This window comes from Pezoporus flaviventris, unplaced genomic scaffold (genome assembly GCF_033815535.1).
Source record: "Pezoporus flaviventris isolate CSIRO_AGI_PZ_B2104156 unplaced genomic scaffold, CSIRO_AGI_Pfla_v1 ptg000001l, whole genome shotgun sequence".
NCBI classification, from domain to species: Eukaryota; Metazoa; Chordata; class Aves; order Psittaciformes; family Psittacidae; genus Pezoporus; species Pezoporus flaviventris.
The window spans coordinates 29009457-29031766 of record NW_026892549.1 but is presented as its reverse complement, the minus strand read 5'-3'; the positions used below and the strand labels follow the sequence as shown (position 1 = coordinate 29031766).

At 37.8% G+C, this 22310-nt stretch overlaps 1 protein-coding gene across 2 annotated transcripts in view; it reads left to right on the top strand.

Annotated features, from left to right (window-relative positions):
- Positions 1-22310, top strand: part of NRG3 (neuregulin 3) — a 417558-nt gene that overhangs the window by 329101 nt on the left and 66147 nt on the right. The window contains exon 4 of one of the 2 annotated variants that reach the window (XM_061449929.1): positions 16741-16764. In XM_061449929.1, the coding sequence (XP_061305913.1) occupies positions 16741-16764 (24 nt within the window). Of the gene's footprint in view, positions 1-16737; positions 16765-22310 lie in introns of both variants that reach the window. The other variant, XM_061449919.1, reaches the window with a different exon arrangement.

Genomic DNA, 22310 nt, shown 5'->3' with positions numbered 1-22310 from the left:
ATTTTGAAAATGACTTCAGCTTTGTTTTACAAAGGTAAAGGTATAGGGGTTTGTATTTTACAGAGATACTTATGTGCCTAAATATATTTTTAACCATGTATTAGCCTCTCTTTAATGTTTTATTTAAGGGAAGAAAATCACTAATCCTAAACTGTATGTGCATTTAGCAAATGGAAAGCAAAGACAGCTGCTTTCTCAGCCCAAAACATTCTTGAAAGTTAGTTATATGTAGTGTGCAGCTGCTGAAAAATGGAGGGGACTACAGTTTGCAATGGACAACTGCTTTCCTTTGAAGAAAGCAATATTGCTGTAGCTGACAGTGTTGTCTGATATTAAGGCAAAATACTGAATTCTTCACAAATCTTGTCTGAAAAAAAAAAAAAACACCTTTGTTTTTATTTGCATACCTGATAGAGGTAATGGTATAATACCAATAGTGGGAAGTATTTTTTCATTGGTATTTCCAGGATATCTCCAGTAAATGCAATGAATGGAACAGCTGACTGGGAGGAACTGCAGAGTCCCAGAAAACACAGGTATTATTTTGCCAGAGCCTTACAGCTCCTCTGAAGAGCATTTTTTTCCCTTTCTTTAAATGTTCTGGGAAATGGAGGGTTTGAGTCAGAAGCATATTCTAGATCTCTCTTTTCTGCTGTTTACTGACACATGCATGTTCCAAACAAAAAGTGGCTTGTTTAACAATCTGATTAATGAATTTGGGTTAGAGTGATGTGGTTGGGATATACCCATTGAACACAAACATTAGGCTTTTTCATTGCTGCCCGACATCTTCATGCCATCATAAGGGCACTTGTCTTCCTCACTGATTATAGCCCCTTTAAAAGCTCCTTCTCAATCCCACCACCAACATGACAGTAAAATATGTATAGCTTGAGGAAAAAGAGGTAATAGCTGGATTTCTCAGTTTGAAATAATATACAGGTAAAATAAAATAAATTAAAAAAAAAGAAAGAAAGAAAACAAACCAAATGCCCTCAAAATCAAATTTTGAAGAGACTCAAACTTCCCGAAGTTTGCTGTGAAATTACAGCTTTTGTCTTGGGTCATCAGTTCTACTTGGGGTTTCGAGCAGGCACTAGAAAACTGTGCTACTCAACTGCCTCAAATTTTTGCCATCTTTCATGTTAATTTCCCTACCAGATATTATTCTGCACCTGAAATTCTGACCCTCGAATGTAAATATATTAACAATAGCAATAGAAGATTATCTGTCTCTTTTCCCCTTCACTGTATTAAGCTTTCTGAACATTTTACAGTGTCTGACACTTTCAGAGCTATTTGATCTGTACTATTGCCACTACAAAAAAATAATTATCCGTGTAGGCTTCCAGCCCAGTAACTGTGGTCTTGTCAATTAAGAGGTCACCTGCCAGTTTGTGCTTCCATTTTAGCAGGCTGCATTGGCAAAAAAATTATAAGTCCATTTCATAACCCAGGGGGTTTCCCACCTTGCTGTGGTCAATCTAACTGTATTCGTAAATGAATGGATCCATGTTGCATTTTCATTTAACAAAAATAAAAATGTGCCCAGGTAGCAGAATTGTTTATTTTCCTCCTAAAATGCTGATACATTATGTATTTGTCTTGTAATTAGAAAGCATTTTCTGCTTGTTGGGCATATACATCTTTCAGTAAGGTAGCCTGGATTTTTGCTAGAAATTGCTTGCAATGTTTTCTAGAGATTTTTATTGGAATTTACATACATGACGCAGTAGTTTTTACTTTGTGACCATACACACCTCTAATTTCTCAGACTGCTATGTTTCAAATGGGGGAGCGCCATTTCATCTGAGCAGATTGTCCAAAGACTGTATTAATTGAATTTTCCCCTTTTACAGACTTTAGTTCAAAAATCATTTAGATGTCATGTAAAAGTGATTTCCATACTGCTGGCTCTTTCACCAGTGATGGGTGTATGGAGGGAACAGATGTTTTCTGTATTTGCTTTCTATTTACTTTTTAAAGATATTAATGCTTCAGACACTACAGGAACAGTCAATACATCTTCATTCCACCTAGATGTTTACCACCCCTCTGTAGTGTGTGTATTATAGAATCATAGAATGATTATAATTGCAAAGGACCTTAAGATCGTCTAGTTCCAACCCCCCTGCCATGGGCAGGGACACCTCACCCTGGAGCATGTCACTGAAGGCTCCATCCTACCTAGACTTGAACACCGGCAGGGATGCAGCATTTATCACTTCTTTGGGCAGACTGCTTCAGTGCCTCACCACCCTAACAGGAAAGAACTTCTTCTTATGTTTAACCTGAACTTCCCCAAAGTTTAAACCCATTACTCCTTGTCCTGTCACTGCAGTCCCTGACAAATAGTCCCTCTCTGTCATCCTTGTAGGCCCCCTTCAGATCCTGGAAGGCTGCTATGAGGTCTCCAGCAAACCTTCTCTTCTCTAGGCTGAGCAGCCCCAACTTTCTCAGCCTGTCTTCATACAGGAGGTGCTCCAGTCCCCTGATCATCCCCATGGCCCTCCTCTGGACTTGTTCCAACAGTTCCATATCCTTTTTATGTTGAGGACCCCAGAACTGCACACAATACTCCAAGTGAGGTCTCACGAAAGCAGAGCAGAGGGGCAGGATCACCTCCTTCGACCTGCTGGTCACGCTCCTTTTGATGCAGCCCAGGATACGGTTGGCTTTCTGGGCTGCAAGCACACACTGCCGGCTCATGTTTATTTTCTCGTCAACCAACATCCCCAAGTCCTTCTCCGCAGGGCTGCTCTGAATCTCTTCTCTGCACAACCTGTAGCTGTGCCTGGGATTGCTCCGACCCCGGTGTAGGACCTTGCACTTGGGCCTTGTTGAACTTCATGAGGTTGGCATCAGCCCACCTCACAAGCGTGTCCAGGTCCCTCTGGATGGCACTCCTTCCTTCCAAAATGTCAACCGAACCACACAGCTTGGTGTCATTGGCAAACTTGCTGAGAGTACACTCAATCCCACTGTTGCCAACAAAGATGTTGAGCAAGACAGGTCCCAACACTGATCCCTGAGGGACACCACTTGTTACTGGTCTCCAGCTGGACACTGAGCCATTGACCACAACTCTTTGTGTGCGGCCATCCAGCCAGTTCTTTATCCACCAAGTGGTCCACCTATCAAATTGATGTCTCTCCAATTTAGAGACAAGGATGTCATGTGGGACAGTGTCGAACATTTTGCACAAGTCCAGGTAGATGACATCAACTGCTCTACCCCTGTCCATCAGTTCCGTAGCCTCATCATAGAAGACACCAAATTGGTCAGGTGCGATTTGCCCTTCGTGAAGCCATGTTGCCTGTCACCAGCCACATTGTGGCTTCTTATGTGCCTCAGCATGCCTTCCAGGAGAATCTGCTCCAAGATTTTGCCAGGCACAGAGGTGAGACTGACTGGTCTGTAGTTCCCTGTGCCTGCCATTTTCCACTTCTTGAAAATGACAGTGTTTACCTTGCACTTGAACTGCAGTTTTCCTGGGTCAGTACTTGCAGAGCCATACCGGTTCAGCGGCACATTACCTGCTGTGTTAGCTCATCCATTTTGCAGAGCTTGAGTTGCAAATTGTGAAGAAAGGTGCAGAGGTGGAGCAAAGCATGGAAAAGATGATCTCCCCTTTCCATGTTGATAATTCATGAAAGTTGAATAGCCCACAGATAAGTAAAAAGTTTTGAGTTGAGTTCACAGCTGCCTAAGCAGGTTATAACATTATTTTATTTATTTATTTTTCATTTTCTAGCCCATCCTACAGAACTCATTTACTTACTGACATACCTAATTTGTTTATACTTGAAAAGAATCCAGACCTTCCTTTTGCCCTGGTTTTGTTTGTCAAAGTAATATCTGCCCTAGTAGAAAGGTCTTATAAGGGAAATATTGAATTCCTCCCTATTGTTAACAGCTAATTTAATGTAAAGTTGTAACTTAAATCTGGAATGAAAAAGACCTTTGATCGGGGAATGTTCTCTGGGATTTATTAAAAGCTATTATGGAGAAGAAATAAGAAGAAAGAAAATGTGCACTTTGATCATATAAATCACAGACATCACTGAGGTATCTCACAGAGGGCAGGCTGCCATGGCTCTTCCAATCTTTCCTGCTAGTTTTCTGTTGTGTTTTTCAGTGGAATCTTTTAACGAATGAGTACCCTAAACCACTTTTTCTAGCTTTTAAATCATAATTCATGTTTATGAAGGTCACAGAATGAATTCTTCTCCTTTTACTTTTTTCATATGCTGCTTTGTGTGGATTGCTACAGTAATTTGTGAGTTAGCTTTAGGGGCAGATGTAAACTGCCAGCGCTGCAGGTATCAGCATATAGGTATCACTCTGGTTTGCATCTGATACGTGCACAAGCAGTTTGTTTGAATGGCTCTGACAGTGAATATGTTCAATGAGTTTAATATTTCTATGCATGGGAGCCTTTGGCACTATTCTTATATTCATAGCAATTAATTGCAGTGTATCATCATATACAAATGAGGGCAAGCAGTAGCTTTAATTTTGCTGCTCTTGTTGGAGGTGATTCTGGGTTGTGTACGCATCACATACTTTTGTTCCAACATGCTGTTTTCAATTGCTCTTGATAGCACCTAATAATTCTTATTTCATAGCCCTGTGTCTGCCTCAAATGTCATGGATGAGTCATATTACCCATCCCGAGCATTAACGTATTTAGACCACCTTTGTGAAGTGTGTTTATAGTAGTTAATGATATCTTAATATATTTATAGTATTAAAGAATGTCAACATCTGTAATACTCAACTACAAAAGCAATCAAGTAATTTTTCAGATTGTTACCCTCATATAAGAATTCACATATTTATGTCATGTGTCCAAAATTACACAAGACGCTCAGACTCTGTGAGGAAGATCTGATGGTCATTTTTTGACATCCATTTTTGCTGCTACTTTTTTGTTTACATTATTAGCTAATAGCTTTGAAGCAGAATATATTTCCATAAACTTTCCATAAACAAGGCAGCTTAGGCATGAATTCCATTTGCATGTACTATATCTGACTGCATAGTATGGGGAATTATTTATTATACTATTTACAGGTTCATAAACACAAGTTGGTCTGATGTTGGGTCATGTGTGCCAAGACCCACAATCAAATAGAAACGGTACCATATGAAATGTTATAGCTTCAGGTAAGAGATACATTCCCTCAGTGCCTTGATAATGTACCTCAGCCCATAGTTTTCACATCTCAACAAATAACTCATCTTCATCTTGTCTAGATATCTCACTTCAAAAATCGTGCAATTCAGACGCAGTGCTCTGTATGTTGCAGACCTGTTCTCCAAATCCATGTGTTTCTGCAGCATATCTGTCTTAGTATCAATTACTTTGAACCAATTATTCCCAGATGTCAGGAAAGGATTTTAACTTAGAGGAAAATGGAGCTCTTCTGCTCCCATCTGCTGTTTTTTGTTTGATACCATATACAGGCTGACAATTACCAGTATATTTCCTTTAAGACTGTTCATATCAAGCATCAACGTCAAAGTACAGACTTTGGGGAAGGCACCTGGTAGGTGACTTGAGAGAGCATGCAAATTGAGTATTGAAGTGTTCCTGTCCTTCAAGGAGCCTTTCCTTGAATCTGGAAACACTACATAGAAAATAAAGTGTTTATTTAAGTGGTTTTAAGCTTTAAAAAAAATGTAACTGCTCAAATGTTTTGGTATAATCACAAAGGCTTTTGATAGATATTTCACTGGTAACAAGAAGAAGCTAAAAATAAACCATGTTAGTTTCTCTAGCAAGCCACTTATGCCTGAACTTTTGGTCCTCTAATGTTTAATACTACAGACTGCATAAACACAGTGCAAGCAAGGTTGTGTATGTGCATGGTTTGCACTCCCTGACAGCCAACAAACATGAAGCAGATTTAAAAAAAAAAAATAATAAAACCCCAACAAACACTATCAAGTGAGTTGTAAAATGAACAGAAAATAGCATCACAAAAAAGAAGGGATGTGAGTATATTTGGAGTTGTTCCCTTGCCATAGATACTGCATTCTTGCAGAAATGGGAGAATTGCACAGTAATAGGAGTGGTTTTGTGAAGTGTTGTGTGGTATTTATTTCATTAAATCATAAGAGATGTTGGGCAGATGCTGTGTTTTCTGATAAACTTCAATGCGATAAGTTCTTTAAAGCTTTCAGTACATAGCCCTGTGAAATTGAAAGAAATAACAGAAAAGGAGAGATGCTTCTCTTTTTCCTCACTAAGTAGGGGAGACCTACATAGCTGAGAAAAACCTCTCAAAAATAAAACCCTTTTAAGCACCATCTAGGTGAATTGCTCGCCTACAGCTGGATTTGAGATGTAAATGTACTTCTGTGACTGGTTTCTTAGAAAAAGGCCTCTTTAAGGTTTGGAAGAACATTGGATATCTTGGTGTTAATAAACTCTTGATGGTTCAGGAAGGTTGGTTGACACACACCGCTACCTATCACAAGGAAGACCAGTGAGTCCATTAGGCAGCAAATGCCACAAACGCTGGGAAATTTTTGATTAAAGCTTATGGCCTTTTTCATCCTGCTGGAAATGAGGCTCAGTAATGCTGCTTTGTAAGGCAGCTGTTTACACGATGTGTGAGACATATGCACAGAATAATGCGAATATGTTCAAATAATTTTCTTGCTGCGTTGTGTTATTTAAAATGAAACAGTATAAGAAAGTGTCTTCCATGTACAGCAAATGTGCTTACTATTGTCAAAATTGGATTCCTAAAGAAATGCAGTTTCCCAAACAAAGGTAAAAACCAGCATCTTTCTAAAAAATTCTAAGAATCCCACATTTTTGACTCTGAGTCCTTTTGTGCAAAACTCAAAACAGTTATTTAGGTAGGTAAGTATAGATATAAATAAATGACAACTTTTGTCGTTGGAGTAGAGATGTATAATTCACAGGAAAAAAAAAAGAAAAAATCAGTCAATACTGTAAAAATGTTGGTGTAAATACCTGTACTCTGCTTTTTGGTTTGCTTTTTGATTGCAATAGGAATAAATCTCTCGGTGTGTTAGGGAATAAAGCCTTTGGGGGGGGCGGGGTGTGTCCACAAATGGGTGTGTATTCCTTGTCCTAAAGTTGAAGAAAGTGATTAGGTTTTAAGAAATTGACAAAAACTCACAAAATTTTCTGTACTTTTAGAGAGCAGTAAACACAATTGCATCTGGAACATTTTCCTGATGCAAGTAGGCAAGTGAAGGACAGCTTAATGATCTGTGAAAGGAATAAAGTAGCGTTTAGCATGAGAAATGTTTATTAAATGTCGCATGTTCATAAGACGAAGGAGCTATTAGCAATTCCTTTAATGTTTCTGTGAAGCTGGTTATATTTTACAGACCCATATTATCAACTACCCATTTGGAAATAATAGCAGAAAAATCCCTACAGTCATGTCTAAGAAACTCATAGACTTATTCTACCTTAATAGACATTTTGCATCACTTATTTAACCAAAAGAGGATTCTTTCTCCCACAGAACACTGCAGTCAAATAAAATTTTTCATGCCTATGACAAGATAAATAATATAACTCATAGATGGTTCCAACAAGTTTCCCAACCATATGTTTTGAAAATACCAAACATGCTTTTGGGGTATGTTTTCTACTTTTCCCTGGGTTTTGACAGAAAATATGATTCCACTCCCTTCTCCTGTATAGCTTTATGAGACCTGGTCATAGCATAGCTGGAAAATAACCACATAAATATGTTCAAACCCAGCTGCAGTCTTGAAAGTTCAGACCAGGATTTTATGCAGTGTGAGTCTTGATTCTGCAGGAACCATTGTGTTAATGATACAGAAAAGAATAGAAGAATATATTGTTCCATAGCCTAGTTCTCATGATTCCTCGATTGTAACAGTGCTGAAATTACCCATTATGCACTTATAACTGTGGGACAAGCGTAGTCATTGCAATAACTGTTGCAGAAGCCCAGGAAGAGTTCAGAAGTGCAAAAGTTGGTCAGATAGTTACACTGGTGTTTTGTCTTAATAGTCAGAAATCCTGGTATGTGGCTTTGGACTTTCAAATAGCAATATTAAAAAAGTGTTATGTATGGAGCGAAGGGGAGAAGTAGGGGGAAGGGAAGGGAACTTTTGAGGAGATGTTAAGGTTTCAGTAATGAACAGGAACAAAAAGGAAAGTTTTTTGGTTTTTGCAATTACAGTGCTAATACAGGGGTTTATTGATCTGTCAAAACTGCAGAATGTCAGAGAAATCTTGATTTTTCTCAGAATATCTATGGGAATCATTGGTTTTAACAGTCGTCCTGGTTTTGGCTGGGATAGAGTTAATTTTCTTCCTAGTAGCTGGTGCAGTGCTGTGTTTTGGCTTCAGTCTGAGAACAATGATGATAACACACCAGTGCTTTAATTTTTGCTAAGTAGTACTTGCACCGATCAAGGACTTTTCAGTCTCTCATGCTCTGCCAGTGAGGAGGGGCACAAGAAGCTGGGAGGGAGCAGAGACAGGACACCTGACCCAAACTAGCCAAAGGGGTATTCCATACCACAGCATATCATGCATAGTATATAAACTGGGGGGAGTCACCCAGAAGGGACTGATCACTGCTCATGTCGGGCTGGGTATCAGTCATCGGGTGGTGAGCAATTGTACTGTACAGCACTTGTTTTTATTGTGCTTTTCCTTTCCAGTTTTAGTTTTATATTCTCTCCCCTTGTTATTTCCCTTATCATTATTATTGTTAGTTGTGGTGGTAGTAGTAGTAGTAGTAGTTTTGCATTATACTTTAATTATCGGACTGTTCTTATCTCAACCCATGGGGTTTACATTCTTTCAGTTTTCCTCCCCATCCCACCCAGGGAGGGGAAAGGGGAAGGGGTGAGCAAGTGTCTGCGTGGTACTGAGTTACCAGTTGATTTTAAACCATGACACAATTTATACTAATATCAGTAATCAAGTAACCAGGATAAAATGTGCAGTGTTTACTTTAATCTCATTGTGAGGAAACAGTGAGGAAGTTGATCTCAGGGTGATCACATTGGTTTTACCATTTTCAACATACACTTAGAGAAAACTTCATAAATAACCTTGCAGCATGAGCTATGAGGCTCTTTAGAAGCGGCTTTATTTTCATTTGATGTAGTTATTAATTTTCATGGAAACAGCATTACATTTTTCACAAATAATATCAGAAAGCATCTTTTAGTTTTCTGACTGGAGAGAAAGGGTTATGTGTGAACTTACTGTTTACATGCCGCTCTTCTGGGATGAGTCAAAGTCCCTATACATGTTGAGCAGTTCTGTTGATTAATGAATGTTAAGTAAATCAGCAAAAATATATCAGCATATAGCAGCAGAACTAATATTTAGCTGTTCTCTCATTGATGAAAACAGTGGCTTATTCAGAGAACAAACATTGCTGCATTTTGCTAGCACTAGATGTCTTAGTCTGGATTTGATGAAATTTTTAAACAGGTTCTTCAGACATTTTACAACTTTAATGGGGTAATTTTAGTAGGCTATTTATCGCTTTGAAATCAAAGACATGTTTGTTAGCTCTGATGAATTTTTAACTATAGTAACAAAAAATAACCTAAGGTTAGAATCTATGCTGATTTACAGTATTGTGGGTATCAGTAGGAATTGCTTACATTGTTTGAGGAGACTATTTTTTTCAATCAAAATCCAACATAGTGCGTCAACAAGAAGTAACTTAGTCAAATGGCTGTAGGGATTATAATATATAAGGTCTTAAAATTTATTGAGAGGAGGCAAGCTTAATCTTCTGAGCTGCATGCTGCAGATGAGGTAAGTAGTTGAAATCTCCAACTTGTCTTGAACCTGTGAAGATTGGAGCAGTTATTATTTATTTTCTGAAGCTAGAAACAGTCTTCCAACTTCAGTGGTGTAAACCGCAGCCACAAGCTTTTGTCATTCAAAGGGAAAGAAAATTGATAGTTTATTCAATTATTCAACATTGTTTATTATTTATATAACAGCAAGCTTTATTGGATGTTTTGTAAATGTTCCTTTCTGATAGAATTGATAGTGAGTGGGGGTTCTGTCCTGAAGCTATGCTATAGCCTCTCCAGAGCCATACAAATACTCACAGCAAATCTAGTTTTTTTCCAATTTAGCAATGTTTTCAGTATTTATTTTTTGCAGATTGAGGATTTTAATTTGGTTTAAAATAAAATTAACCCTCTACACAAATGGAGAATTTAAATCTTGTCTCGTTTATATTGAGAATATAATCGATTGTTAAGTTTTTAAAGACTTACGGCCTTCTTTCTTTTTTTTTAAATGTTTTCTCATTTCTGTAACTGTGATATATAATTTTATTGAAAACTGACCAAGTATCTTGGAAAGGATATGTGTATGTATGGTTTGCATCACTGTGTCTTGACAGGTGGAGCAAATTACTGATACATTCTCTATACTTACTATTATACCAGCTAATGTGTAGAAAAAAGCCTACCTGTCACCAGGGAAATTTTGCATCTAGAAAAATTTTAATAGTCCTCTTTGTCAGGATGGTAAATGGAGGCATCAGGTATTAGTCATTTATTCAAAGTCATTCTCAGGATTTAGTTTGGTCCATTTTTAATTGTCTCACAGAGGGAAATTTCTTTCATATCTTTCAGTGAAGGTGCTTTGAAAACTCAGTAGTTGAGCTGTCTTGATTTTGTACCTCTCATTCCCCTGAACTGTCCCAGTCACTTTTCCACCACCCAAAACTACATTGTGAAGAGTATTTTTTTTGTAAATTAATTACAGAAACAAATTGCCAGAATCTCTCTGAAATGAAAAAATAGAATAAAATTTTGTGCTTTCTAATAACTGAGATTTGTAAAATCCATCAATACATTCAGGTGCTTGTATTAGCCACCAAGCTCTAAGAGCATTTGGTCTGTTTGCTAAGTCTGTAATTTCCAGTGGATGCCCAAGAGAAAACAGGAGCAATGTACCTGTCTTACTAAATGGAGAAATCCCTTGTCCCATAATTTTACCTGCTCACATGCAAAATAAGGCACCAAAAAATAATATATTTGAGGATTGAGAAAATAATGTATTTTCATATATATGTAATTGGTTGTGGATTTAGCTTCCTTAAATATACAAATAGGCTGATAACTCTGTGCTGCCAAACTTATAATAAAACATAATGAATAAGACAGCAGCAATTTGTATCTTTAATTAGTATCCTAATCTAGCTGCTTTCTGAATCAAAGGCTTTTTCTTCATTTCAGAGCAAGTTTGATCGGTTTGATATTTACAAGTTAAACTTTATCCTGTTACTTGCAACCAGATAATCTGTTCAGTGTACTTGAGCTGTCCCTTGGTATCTTGCAGCACATTATTGCATTTTCTTTTCAAGACAATAATCTACCAAGGACAATTTAACAAATCTTATGAGTTTATTTGAAGTGTTAAGTTTCATTTGCAGAAGAAAATATTTTGCTATGGCGTTGATTTCCTAAAGCTGTCTCCTCCGTACCAAAGTCAGCCTATCCTTAGAACAGATGGAAGTGTCTGTAGTAGTCTACAATGAGTATTTTTATGTCCTAGATTTTTGTTCTATAGATTTGTGAGATTTACATGTTGAGTTTATATTTCTGTTCATAGTATAGCTTAGAATGTACCTGGGATAATGAAACCTATCTTTAACTGAGGAAAAAAATCTCCATGTTAAAACTAGACCGTGCTGCCAAAGCTCTGTCCAACATGGCCTTGGACACTGCCAGGGATGGAGCATTTACCACTTCTTTGGGCAACCTGTTCCAGTGCTTCACCACCCTCACAGCAAAGAACTTCTTATATCTAGCCTGAACTTCCCCTGTTTTAGTTTAAACTCATTCCCCCTTGTCCTGTCACTACAGTCCCTGATGAAGAATCCCTCTCTGGTGTCCTTGTAGGCCCCTTCATGGCAGGAGGGTTGGAACTAGGTGATCTTAAGGTCCTTTCCAATCCAAACCATTCTATGACTCTCTGACTAAAAAAAAAAAAGTCCTAACAAACCACAGTCCAGACACAAGGCTGCATTTTCTTTGTGAAGCATTAATAAATTAATCCTTTAGCGAGTGCAAATTTATCTTCTCTTGTGCTTGTTATCAGGTATTCCCAGGTGTGTATGTTTTCATAAAGTATAAATTAAAATGGCTTTGATACTAGCAACAAATTCACACAGTGCAAGGACCATAAGGCACAGTATTTTCCCCACATCAACAACGAAATACAGATATATTTATAAAACAAAATATAAAAGTGAGTATTCTTCCTGAGCAATATCTTAAGTTCCTAAGAACATAACAATACCAGAAAGAAAGAAGAAATTGCAATAACAAAAGTAAATTACAGTCACTTTATTTGGCTAATGAGCCCATCTTGTGGAGCAGCACCCACTCTTCAGCACATTAACAGCTTTCATGTGCATTTTTGTTGAACTGAGACCTTAAAGAAACTGCATTGCTTGATGGTGAATTACTTGGCACTGCACTCACTGTGTCCAAGGAAGTGCTCTGCAGGCAATTTATCATTTATGTATTACTGCTATATAGCAGCACAGCAGTTCTTTGTTACACTGTGGCATGTCATGGGTTAATACCTTATATTTTAGTGTTTGATTCAGTCTTAGGTCACCACCACAGCTTGCTTTCCCCCCTTTGCCTCGTTATTACCTTATATTTTAGTGTTTGATTCAGTCTTAGGTCACCACCACAGCTTGCTTTCCCCCCTTTGCCTCTACTGTGCAGTTCCCACTGCCATGCTTGTCTCTCACATGGACCTGCTGGGAGTTTCTTGCTGTTGTTAAGAGGGTACAAAACCCATCTCCAAAATACATTTATTTTTGCCACAGCACTGTGAGAGTAACCACCAGATTGATGTTTGATCACCAGAAGGCAACCCAGTGATGATCAGAACCTATTCCATGTGTTTCTCCTCATCCCACCTTTCGTTGTCGCCCGCATGCGATGGGCACAGGGTGGGAAGAACAGCCCTAGGAGCCCTGGGGACTCGCTTGCCACTGTTTCCAGCAGGGATTTTTCTGACCCCTTTATGTGTATGGGAATCCAGACACTCCTCTACTGGAAGTGGCAAACTGCCCTGTAAAGCCTGTACTCCAAGACAGCTAGCATTCACTTTCTGCCTTCTGAAAAGGTGTATGTGGGTCATGGAGGCAGTCTTTGTCCAGGGCTAGCTCAGGTAAGGGTTTGGGGTTGGAAGCAGTTGTCTCCTCTCCTTTTTTTTTCAGCTGCTAAGATATATGGGGTTTGGGTTTGTTCATGTTTTGTGGTGTTTTGTTGTTTTGGTTGGTTAATCTTTTTCCTGTAGCTAGTGGAATAGACATCTTAAAATGATAAAAACATTGAGAGCCAAAACATGGGTATGATTAATGACTGGTGACATTTCTTCTATGACCTTTCCCTGCCTAGTGTCCCCCATTCAACATGCTGAGTATTTGATAAACACCATTGCTGCGGGAGCCGTATTTTTCTTAAGGAAAACAAGTTTCAAAGTTAGGGTTTTGATAAGTTGTGAATGCAACTGAATTTCTGCACCGAGGGGGGAAAGGAAGAGAACAATGCAAGTACATTCAGGTTCTTAATATGGTTTTCTTTTTTCTGTTTCCTTTTTGCTTCTGAAGTCTCAGAGCAGCCCAAGTAGTGCTGTTGTTCCTGGGATCAGAATGCCTTTTCTCTTTTAAACACAGAGGCTGACACTCAAACCAGGGAGCGAGGGGAAGAACATGGAGAATGGTTGCATTACAGACTTTTTGCAGTTTTAAAAAGAGGGGAGGGAAGGAAAAGACAAACCACCAGCCATGGTTTATTGCATTTGAGTGGTGCTTGCATGATACCTGATGGTGTGGAAGGCTTGCTGGCAATGTACAGTCCCAGGGGCGCTGCTGTCGCCTGTGGTGTTTCCCATTGTACATCCAGCAGGCCTCCAGCCAAGCTGCCTTTGCCACCTCCCAGCCACGGCTCTTCTGCCACTGCTGGCATTGGTGCAGCATCCATTCCCAAACAGATAGGTGAGCACAGAGGCCAGCTCCCACGCTTGGACACTGTTGCCATTGTACAAGGGCTGCACCAGTGCCAGCACGTGCTGAATCTGCAGGAACTGTAATTTTATTATTTTCTATTCTCACATAGCTGTGTGAGCTTGTTGAGCTATGGTTAATGATATGAATTGGCAGCTTGGATATTTCAGTGTACAGGTTTATCCAACTAGGTATCCTTTCATCATAATCTGGTTAAATCAACTTTGTCAGCAGTATATATTATGGTGGTTGCTAAAGTTGCTTTCCAGGCACATGAGATATTTAAAATAAATAACCTGCCATATTTCCACTTTCTCCAGTGGAATACATTTGCCAGGGAGGCTACAGACACCCTTCACTGTCACTTACATATGAGCCACCCAAAGGTGAGCTAAAATGCTTTTTTCCGTCTTTTTAAAGGAAAGGTGTATTTGCTATGCACTTTTTGAGAAAGTGGCTTTCAACTATGTTGGTGAACTCAGGAGATTGCAGACTGCAAGTAGAAAACTGGCTAGCCCAGTTAGGAAAGGAGGATTGTTTTTTCAGCTGTTCTAGATTGACTTAAAAAGATGATATTGAATGATCTTGATTAATGTGTGAATATCCGTAGCTCCTTGGAGAGCGGAGTATGGTACTTCAGTCTCTGTTACATTTTTGAAAGTAATCAGTTGTTGACTGCATCTTGTTCCAGTCTACAGAAGGATGCAAGATGTGAATTTCATGCAGATAGTGTCCGCAGATTTCACAGGTAGAGAAAATTAAAGAATAAAAAAACAAATTACAAATCACTGAATATAGTACATTGAATGCAGTTTTGGTATTTCTGAACTGATGCTCTTAGAAAAAATGCATCCCTGTGTCAAATGTACCAGGGATGTTTGTACGGGATGCTTGTACATGAATGCAAGAAGATGAATTAGAAGATTGTAATGTGGAATACATCTATGTATGATTCTGAGTCATGTATTTAATACCAAAAAGAAAGATTCATTTGGGTGTCACTAGACTTGCATAACATGTCTTTCCTAAAATCACGCTGCTAAGATATTTATACCACATATCATCATCCTATGTTCTTTTCTTTTGAAATGCATATTGGGTCTTCTGAATGAAAATAAATGTAGAGTTTAGCAACTATTACATAGTTCTGTATTCTGAGTGAACTGGGCAAGCTGGTGTTCAATGCCCTCTACTGGGAGGATTCAAAGGTTGCAAAAGGCAAATCACTCCCAGCATTTTCAACAGAAACCCAGATATTTCACATTCTCATCACAGGTACCAGAGCTGACAATTCATTAGATAATGAGTTTAAAATTATTCTTTTATGTTGGAAAATCTTCCTTTAACTTTTCTGTATCATTCTTAAGTGGGCTTTTGAAGGTTGCAGTACATTAGTTAATGGGACTGTTTCACACAGCTTCCAGTAGTATCTCCTAGCTCCCTGTACGAGCCAACACATCAGTCTTATTCTGTCTTTCTTGTAACACTCCTGCTCTTTCCCTACTGCATTCCTCTGCATACACTGCTGTTGAAAACTTTGGCAAAATCATGTATTAATCTGTTCTGTATTAAGGAAATGTAACTATAACTTGAAAGGAAGATAGACACAATGGAAGTATTTTGCTTTTATTATATTTTAAAGGGAAAAAAATCTTATTTGCTCTTTATAATGCAGATTATTACCTCCCCAGGAAAAACAAATTATTTAACGTCACATGTGAAACAGAACTGCATTTTGCAGGCTTTCTGAACAGCCTTTCACAGTTTAATTTTGGACTTGAAGCTACTATCCCTTACACAGTTCTGAAAAGTCAGTTAGCATTTTTTCTGTTTCCCTGTCCCTGCAGGATGGAAAGGTTTTTATTCTGTAACTGCCTATCAACTTAAACATTCATTCTATACACTTAAAAATTAATAAGTTTTATGTAAATTTAAATCTACTTTGCACTAAAACATCTGTTAGAGATATATACCCTAATTTGTCATGTGAAAAAGGGTCCTGAATGTTTTGATCTCACATGGGATGTTTTGATCTCACAGTCAATATTCTAAAAATGTTAACATTTTTGCTTCAGTTCTAAATGTGCTGAAATGACTACATCATATCAGTCAGATGGCTAAGTAGAGAACATGGCTGCTCTTTCCTGAAGTCTGTTACACAAGAGATAGCAGTTTTGCAATCACATTGGGTGCAAGTGTGCTGTAGTGAGAGCTGCAACACTCTGCAAAGCCTTCCATTCATCTCTTTAGGTTTTGATCTCTGTCAGGGAAAATGAAAGCAAGAACCTAAGTAATGACTTAGTAAGTAAGTAAGTAAGTAGTTAGCATGTTGAGAGGGGAGTTTCAGGATAAAAAGAAAATGAAATTCCTATAGATAGCTGGCTTGAGACACTCAAGTCAAATATAAATACAGTGAGTAAAGGCGTTCACGTCTTTTGCCAAGTACACTTCTCTCTGTGACAGCTCAGTGTCCTATATTCAAGTCTTAGGATTACCCTTCGAAGAGCAGAGTTCTGCTTTTCTTTTTGATCAGTACCCACACAATGGGACCCTGACCCAACATGGTATTCTGCAGCTCTGCCATACAAATATTGAATGCTACCAGTGATGATAATGGTGAAATTTGCAGTTTAGTCTATTTCTAACATTTTTATCTCTTTTTTCTTCTTTCTTTTACATGCTTTCTTGGGTATAGCAGACCATTTAGGAATTGAATTCATGGGTAAGTTTTAATTTCTACTCCTTTTACTTGCTCATATTTATCCCAAAGCACATGGAAGTTAATGGGAAGACTCCCATGACCTCCATCAGTGGATTTTGGATTTGGCTTCTATTATATTTACTGATTATATTTAAAGTTATATAAAGGTTTTGGGTTGTTTTGGGGTTTTTTTTGTTCACTGCCAGGTGGCTTAAAAGCTACATAATGTTGTTTTGGTATTCTGTTGTTGTTTAGTGAAACATAATATAAATATTATATGGCTATATCATGAGATTTGAGGAATAATATTTTATATGTGATTTTTTGAAAGATTGTCTATTTGCATATAAAGGAAATTTAAATTAGATTTTTTTTTCCTTCAGAATTTCGTGTTGATTACGATGTTAAATGTAACTGTTTAATAAGAAACATTTCATTGGCTTTTAACAGACAAACCAGTGGGACACTTTTAAGAAAAAGGACAAATATCTGTGATTCTATGAAATAAGTTAACTTCAGATTAGGAGAAAGCTAACGCAGGAGTGAATAATTGCTTCTTGTAATTTTGGAAAGGAAAAAAATGATGTTGTATTGACTCAGATGCTGCCCTATAATGAGTTCATAGCCTGATGAAATGATAGGCTTAAATGGCACTGCTTCACCTCTCAGCTGGTGATTTGTGGAGAACATAGGTAATTTCCTCTATGAAGCTAAGGCGTGTCATTAGCAGAGATAGTGGACTGGTGCATCCTTTCTGTAAAAACAGTTTGCATAAATCATTAAATATGGCTGAAAAATCCAATAATAAAAAACTTGCAAATTTATGTCAGAGTAATGAAAAAAAAAATGTTTTTAATGTGTCCTTTCCCTATGTTGAGTTTTACTTATATTTTTAGATTTCAGAATTAAAAATATGGTAGCCTAGTCATTGTAACTGGTGATACGAAGATTTTTTTGACAAGTTGACTATCAGTTGTCATGAAACCAATATGGTGATGCATATTAACTGTGTGGCAGGCTGCATCAGCAGGAGGATAGCCAGCAGGTTGTGGAATTTTTTTCCTACTGTTTTTGAACTTGTGTGGCATACATATAGTAGTTATCCCTAGCGAACAGTTCTCTCTAGAGAACCATTCTGTGGTCTCCAAAAGTTTAGTGTTTCGCTTCACTTTATATAAAACTTCAAAAGTACTGTTGGAATTGATGCAAGTGTTTTCACAGACTTAAATAGACAAGCACAACTGGAAAATGGTCATTATAAAGGCTCTGCATATATCCCAGTTTTACTGTTTAACTTAAATTGTATGCAGAAGTCTTGAGGCATACAAATTGAAGGACAAGCATATACAGAAAAGAAATAAGGAATGTATGTAGGGTAGTTAGCGTGAGTCTTTCCATAGGAAGTGGGAAAGTGTTACCCAGGAGGCAAAGCTGAATTATTTTAACTTTATTATGAGTATTTTAGTTTTCTTGTTGATTTTCTTTTTTTTTTTTGATATCTCTTTAAAGCTTGAAATAAAACCAATCCCTGGAGTCTTGGCTCAGGGTTGTCTTCTTATATGAGTAGCTTTCTGATTGTCTTATTTAATATTGAAACAGATCTTAATGATAGAGAAACTAATGAAATCTTGTGTCTCAAGCCTGTAAATATTAAGACAGCAGTCTAAAATGAGGATTGAGATGGTTTTCTGTATGCTAGAAAAAAGCAAGTTCCAGAATCTTATGCAAAAGTGAAATGTTTGTGCTTCTTAAAACCTCCTCCAGTCTTTTGGAATAATTACTTTGGAAGTGTAAGCACATACAGAATTAATACTGCACTCATAGCAAAGGGCACATCCCTGCTCTTTATACAGAGAGATCAGGTGACAATATACTTATCAAATTAGGGCCACTCATGCAAAGCCTGTCTCATGAGCTTACTTCTGTGCTATAGAAAATAATTGCAATTAGTGGGAAGAACATTTTCCAGTTATGGAAAATAGCAGTATATAGATGCTGCAGAGCTTAGCCTTGTTTGTATGTGATCCAGGGACCTCTCTTTGCAATGTTTTCATTGCATTTGTGGGTTTAGTTGCCTTAAGAATTCCATTCCCATCATAATTTTCCAGAAATTTTGCCTGAAAACCATATAAGCCTGGATTCCCAAGGAAGATTGAACTCCTTCCACAGTATGTAGAGCTAAAATGTCATGTACATGGGAACATCTGTCTATACAGGTGCTCCAGGGGACTGTTGAGATGCACACTAGCTACATATCTAGTTTAATGTATATTTGCCAGAAGAAGTGGATGAGATCCTGTTGGGGGTCTGTCCTCTCTGAATTTTGTATGCTTTTGTGAACCACTTGATACACTGTCTTCCTCCACAATCTCCTGTAGCAGCCAGTTCCAGAACTCAGCTCAGCAGTTAAAGGCTGGTACATTGCTTTTTCATTACCTGTTGAAATCCACTTCTTACCAGATCCTTAGCTGTCACATGCAGGACTTGTTGAACAACAGTTATGCATTCAGTTTATCTACTACACTGACTGTTGTATTAACCACTGTCATGTTCTCACACCCTCTTCCCATTTTAGATAATGTCAGGTTATGTTGCATACAACACTTAATACTGTGCCTTCTCAGACATGAATACCTAATACTTTGATATTGTTGCTGGTTTTGTTTTGCAGTATCTCTTTCTTTGTATGTGTAATAGAGCTAAATGCAGGGATAATAAAGTGGAATATCTGTTTTAAAATGTTTCAAATATAACAGTGTATGGTTCAGATGTATGCAGGTGCAGCTTTTCTTAAATTAAATGAAAGCCAAGTATGTGTTCAAGGGATAGTATGTCCTTAAAAATTTTAAGTGTTGTGATCAGAGTGGCCAAGCTTTGTGAAATTTCTGGTGATAAGGAAACGGTTTGCACTTTCTAGTACCTCAGGGAAACAGAAAAAAGGAAAGAAGTCTTGTGTTTGATACTCGTGAGAGCTAGATTCAATTTCCCTCTGGTGTGATCTTCTGGAAGAGGCTTTGGGCAAGATATTTTAATCTCTCTGTGCCTTAGATTCTCAGTTACAATAATTTTTGTCAGGCTTTCTGCATTTAGATTCCTCAGCAATCTCTGGAACATCTTTCAGTAGGGTGTAGCACACAAATTTATGTCTTCCTTACAAGAGGGTGCAGACTTTGCTGCCTCCTTGCCTTTGCTCCCTGGTTCCTTGCAAGAGAGCACAGCAGTGCGTGGGAGAATAATGCACTGCTCGTGCAGGAGCACAGTACCCCTGGTCTGGATTGGTGAACATGTCTGCATAGTTCCCAGTGTCTCACCAATGATAATACATGCAATTTTATTTAAATTTCCAACGCAAAGGTAAGTAAATACTATCACAATGTTCCTACAAACTAGAAATCTACTTGTATTAACAGTTTCATGTCAATTGAAAACAGACTGGGTGTTGGTAATGCTTATATGAGGCAGCAAGTTTGTAAAAAAAAGAGAGGTTGAAAGAAGCAGCTTTTATTCAATGAGAAGACATAAGTGATGTACTGTTAGCATTAGATAGCATGGTGATATGGGTTTTTTGACCCAAGTGGTTAACTGCACTTCGGAGCTGAATGGTTTATTTTTGTCTGATGCAAAATGTGATGATGAAGCCAAATACCTTGTGATACCCAACATGGGTGACCAGGTTACTTTGGTGCAACAGGTAGCATTTGAAAGCTGAGTTGCAGATACTGACATCTTGATGCAGTGAAATCGTTGCTTTAACTGCCGTATTCAAGGAGATGCAAAGGCCTGAGGGTGATCTTTGGACATAAGTGTTCTGGGCAAAGTCAGTGCCCAAGACAAGGAGTCATCGGTTTTACTTATTTCTTACACTAAGAATGAGTAGAGTTAAGATGTTAAGGGATGAAATGTGAAGGTGAGTTGGTACTGGAATAACCTGCTACACCACATAAACAAACAAGACTATTTCAGCGGTAGACCTACACCACTTAATCTGATGATCCAGGATCTTTATCTTTAGTTCTGTAGCAGTAATTTACAATGGACACAGTTGAAAATAAAATGCCTCAAGAAAGTGCAACAGGCAGGTTGCTACAGTTTTGATGGAAATAGTCATTACATGAGACAGTCCTCATCCTTAGGCTGCTTAGCAGTTAAACCTGTATCAGTGGTGTAAGCAGTTATGATGTGATAGCCTGAATCTCCCCATGTGTGAACTGCAAAAATAATACTTGCTGTATTTATTATATTTAAATAAAGTTGCTATATTTAGTTGCTACTTTTACCTTGCTGATACTTAGGCCTTACACAGGAAATAACTATTTTTCCTTAGAACTAGTTATCTTTTCTGGAAAAAGCAGAGCAGTTTGACTGGAGTCAATTGAGTATGAATAAAATATAATATCCTTGTAAGTGGTTAATCATTGAATACTATTTAATTGAACAGAGCAATAAAGTAACTCAAGAATGAGATCATATTAAAATTTATGTATCTCCTTGCAAAGATTACAATGTGAAATGTATTAAATTTTCCATATTCTGAGAATTTGTTAATATTGCAGAAGATGGTGCATCCTTTATTTTCACTCTGCTGGTTCTCAGTGCCTCCTCCTTGTGCTAAGACAGTTGTATGCCTAAGACTCCAGGAATACCCGATCCGGTTAACTAAATTGACTCTGTGACCTTGTGTCATGCACTGCGACAGATGCATTTTGATTTTTCCAAATGGTAGAAGTTGGTTTTGCTGATGGGCAGCATAAGCAAAACCGCAACAATTTAGTATTTTTCCTTCTTGTGAAGAAAAAAAAGAAAACGAGGCTAAATTCGTTAATTCCTTCACAGCTCACAGAATGTGCAGCTAGTAAGCTGTCCTCTGAAACACAATGTCTTGTAGCAGCAAACAGACAATGAAGATAAATAACCAGTGTTTGCACGGATGGTCCTAGCCTTAGTTACTATTTAGCAGCTTTTAATCTGTTATAAAAACCCTGTAACGCTACTGTCCTCAATGGAAGAGAGGACCAATGTTCAATTGCATGAGCAAAGAATGTACATGTTCTAAAGAGCATATGTTTAAAAATAAAGTTCAGTTTTCCCTCTGTTCCTTTTTTAAAAATATGAAGCAGATAGATCCTTTTCTGGTAATATGGCACACTGGCTTTTTTTAGGCTCCTGCTTACACAAAATTATTATTAGATATTCTGATCACAATCATCCTTCTGTACTATCATAGCATATCTGTCTAATAATTGTTAATCATAAGCATCTAAAATATTTCATCTTCATATATGTTTATAAATAAATATATAAATATTTACTCCTTCAGTAAATTCCTGAAGAACTAAGAGGGGCTACTCTGATAGGCATTGATACTTGTAATGTTTACTACCATTGTCATTGCTTCTTGAATCCCTTTGTGCTTCATGTCACCCCAAATTTTCATTACTTTCTTCTGATTTTGTATTTTCAAACTTAGTAAAAGCTTTGCTCTTGGGACCTTGTCTTTCTGTTTGCTTTGTGAAATACCTGTCCTTTTTAAGTAAGCTGCAAAATAACAATAGTATCCTGAAGCCTAA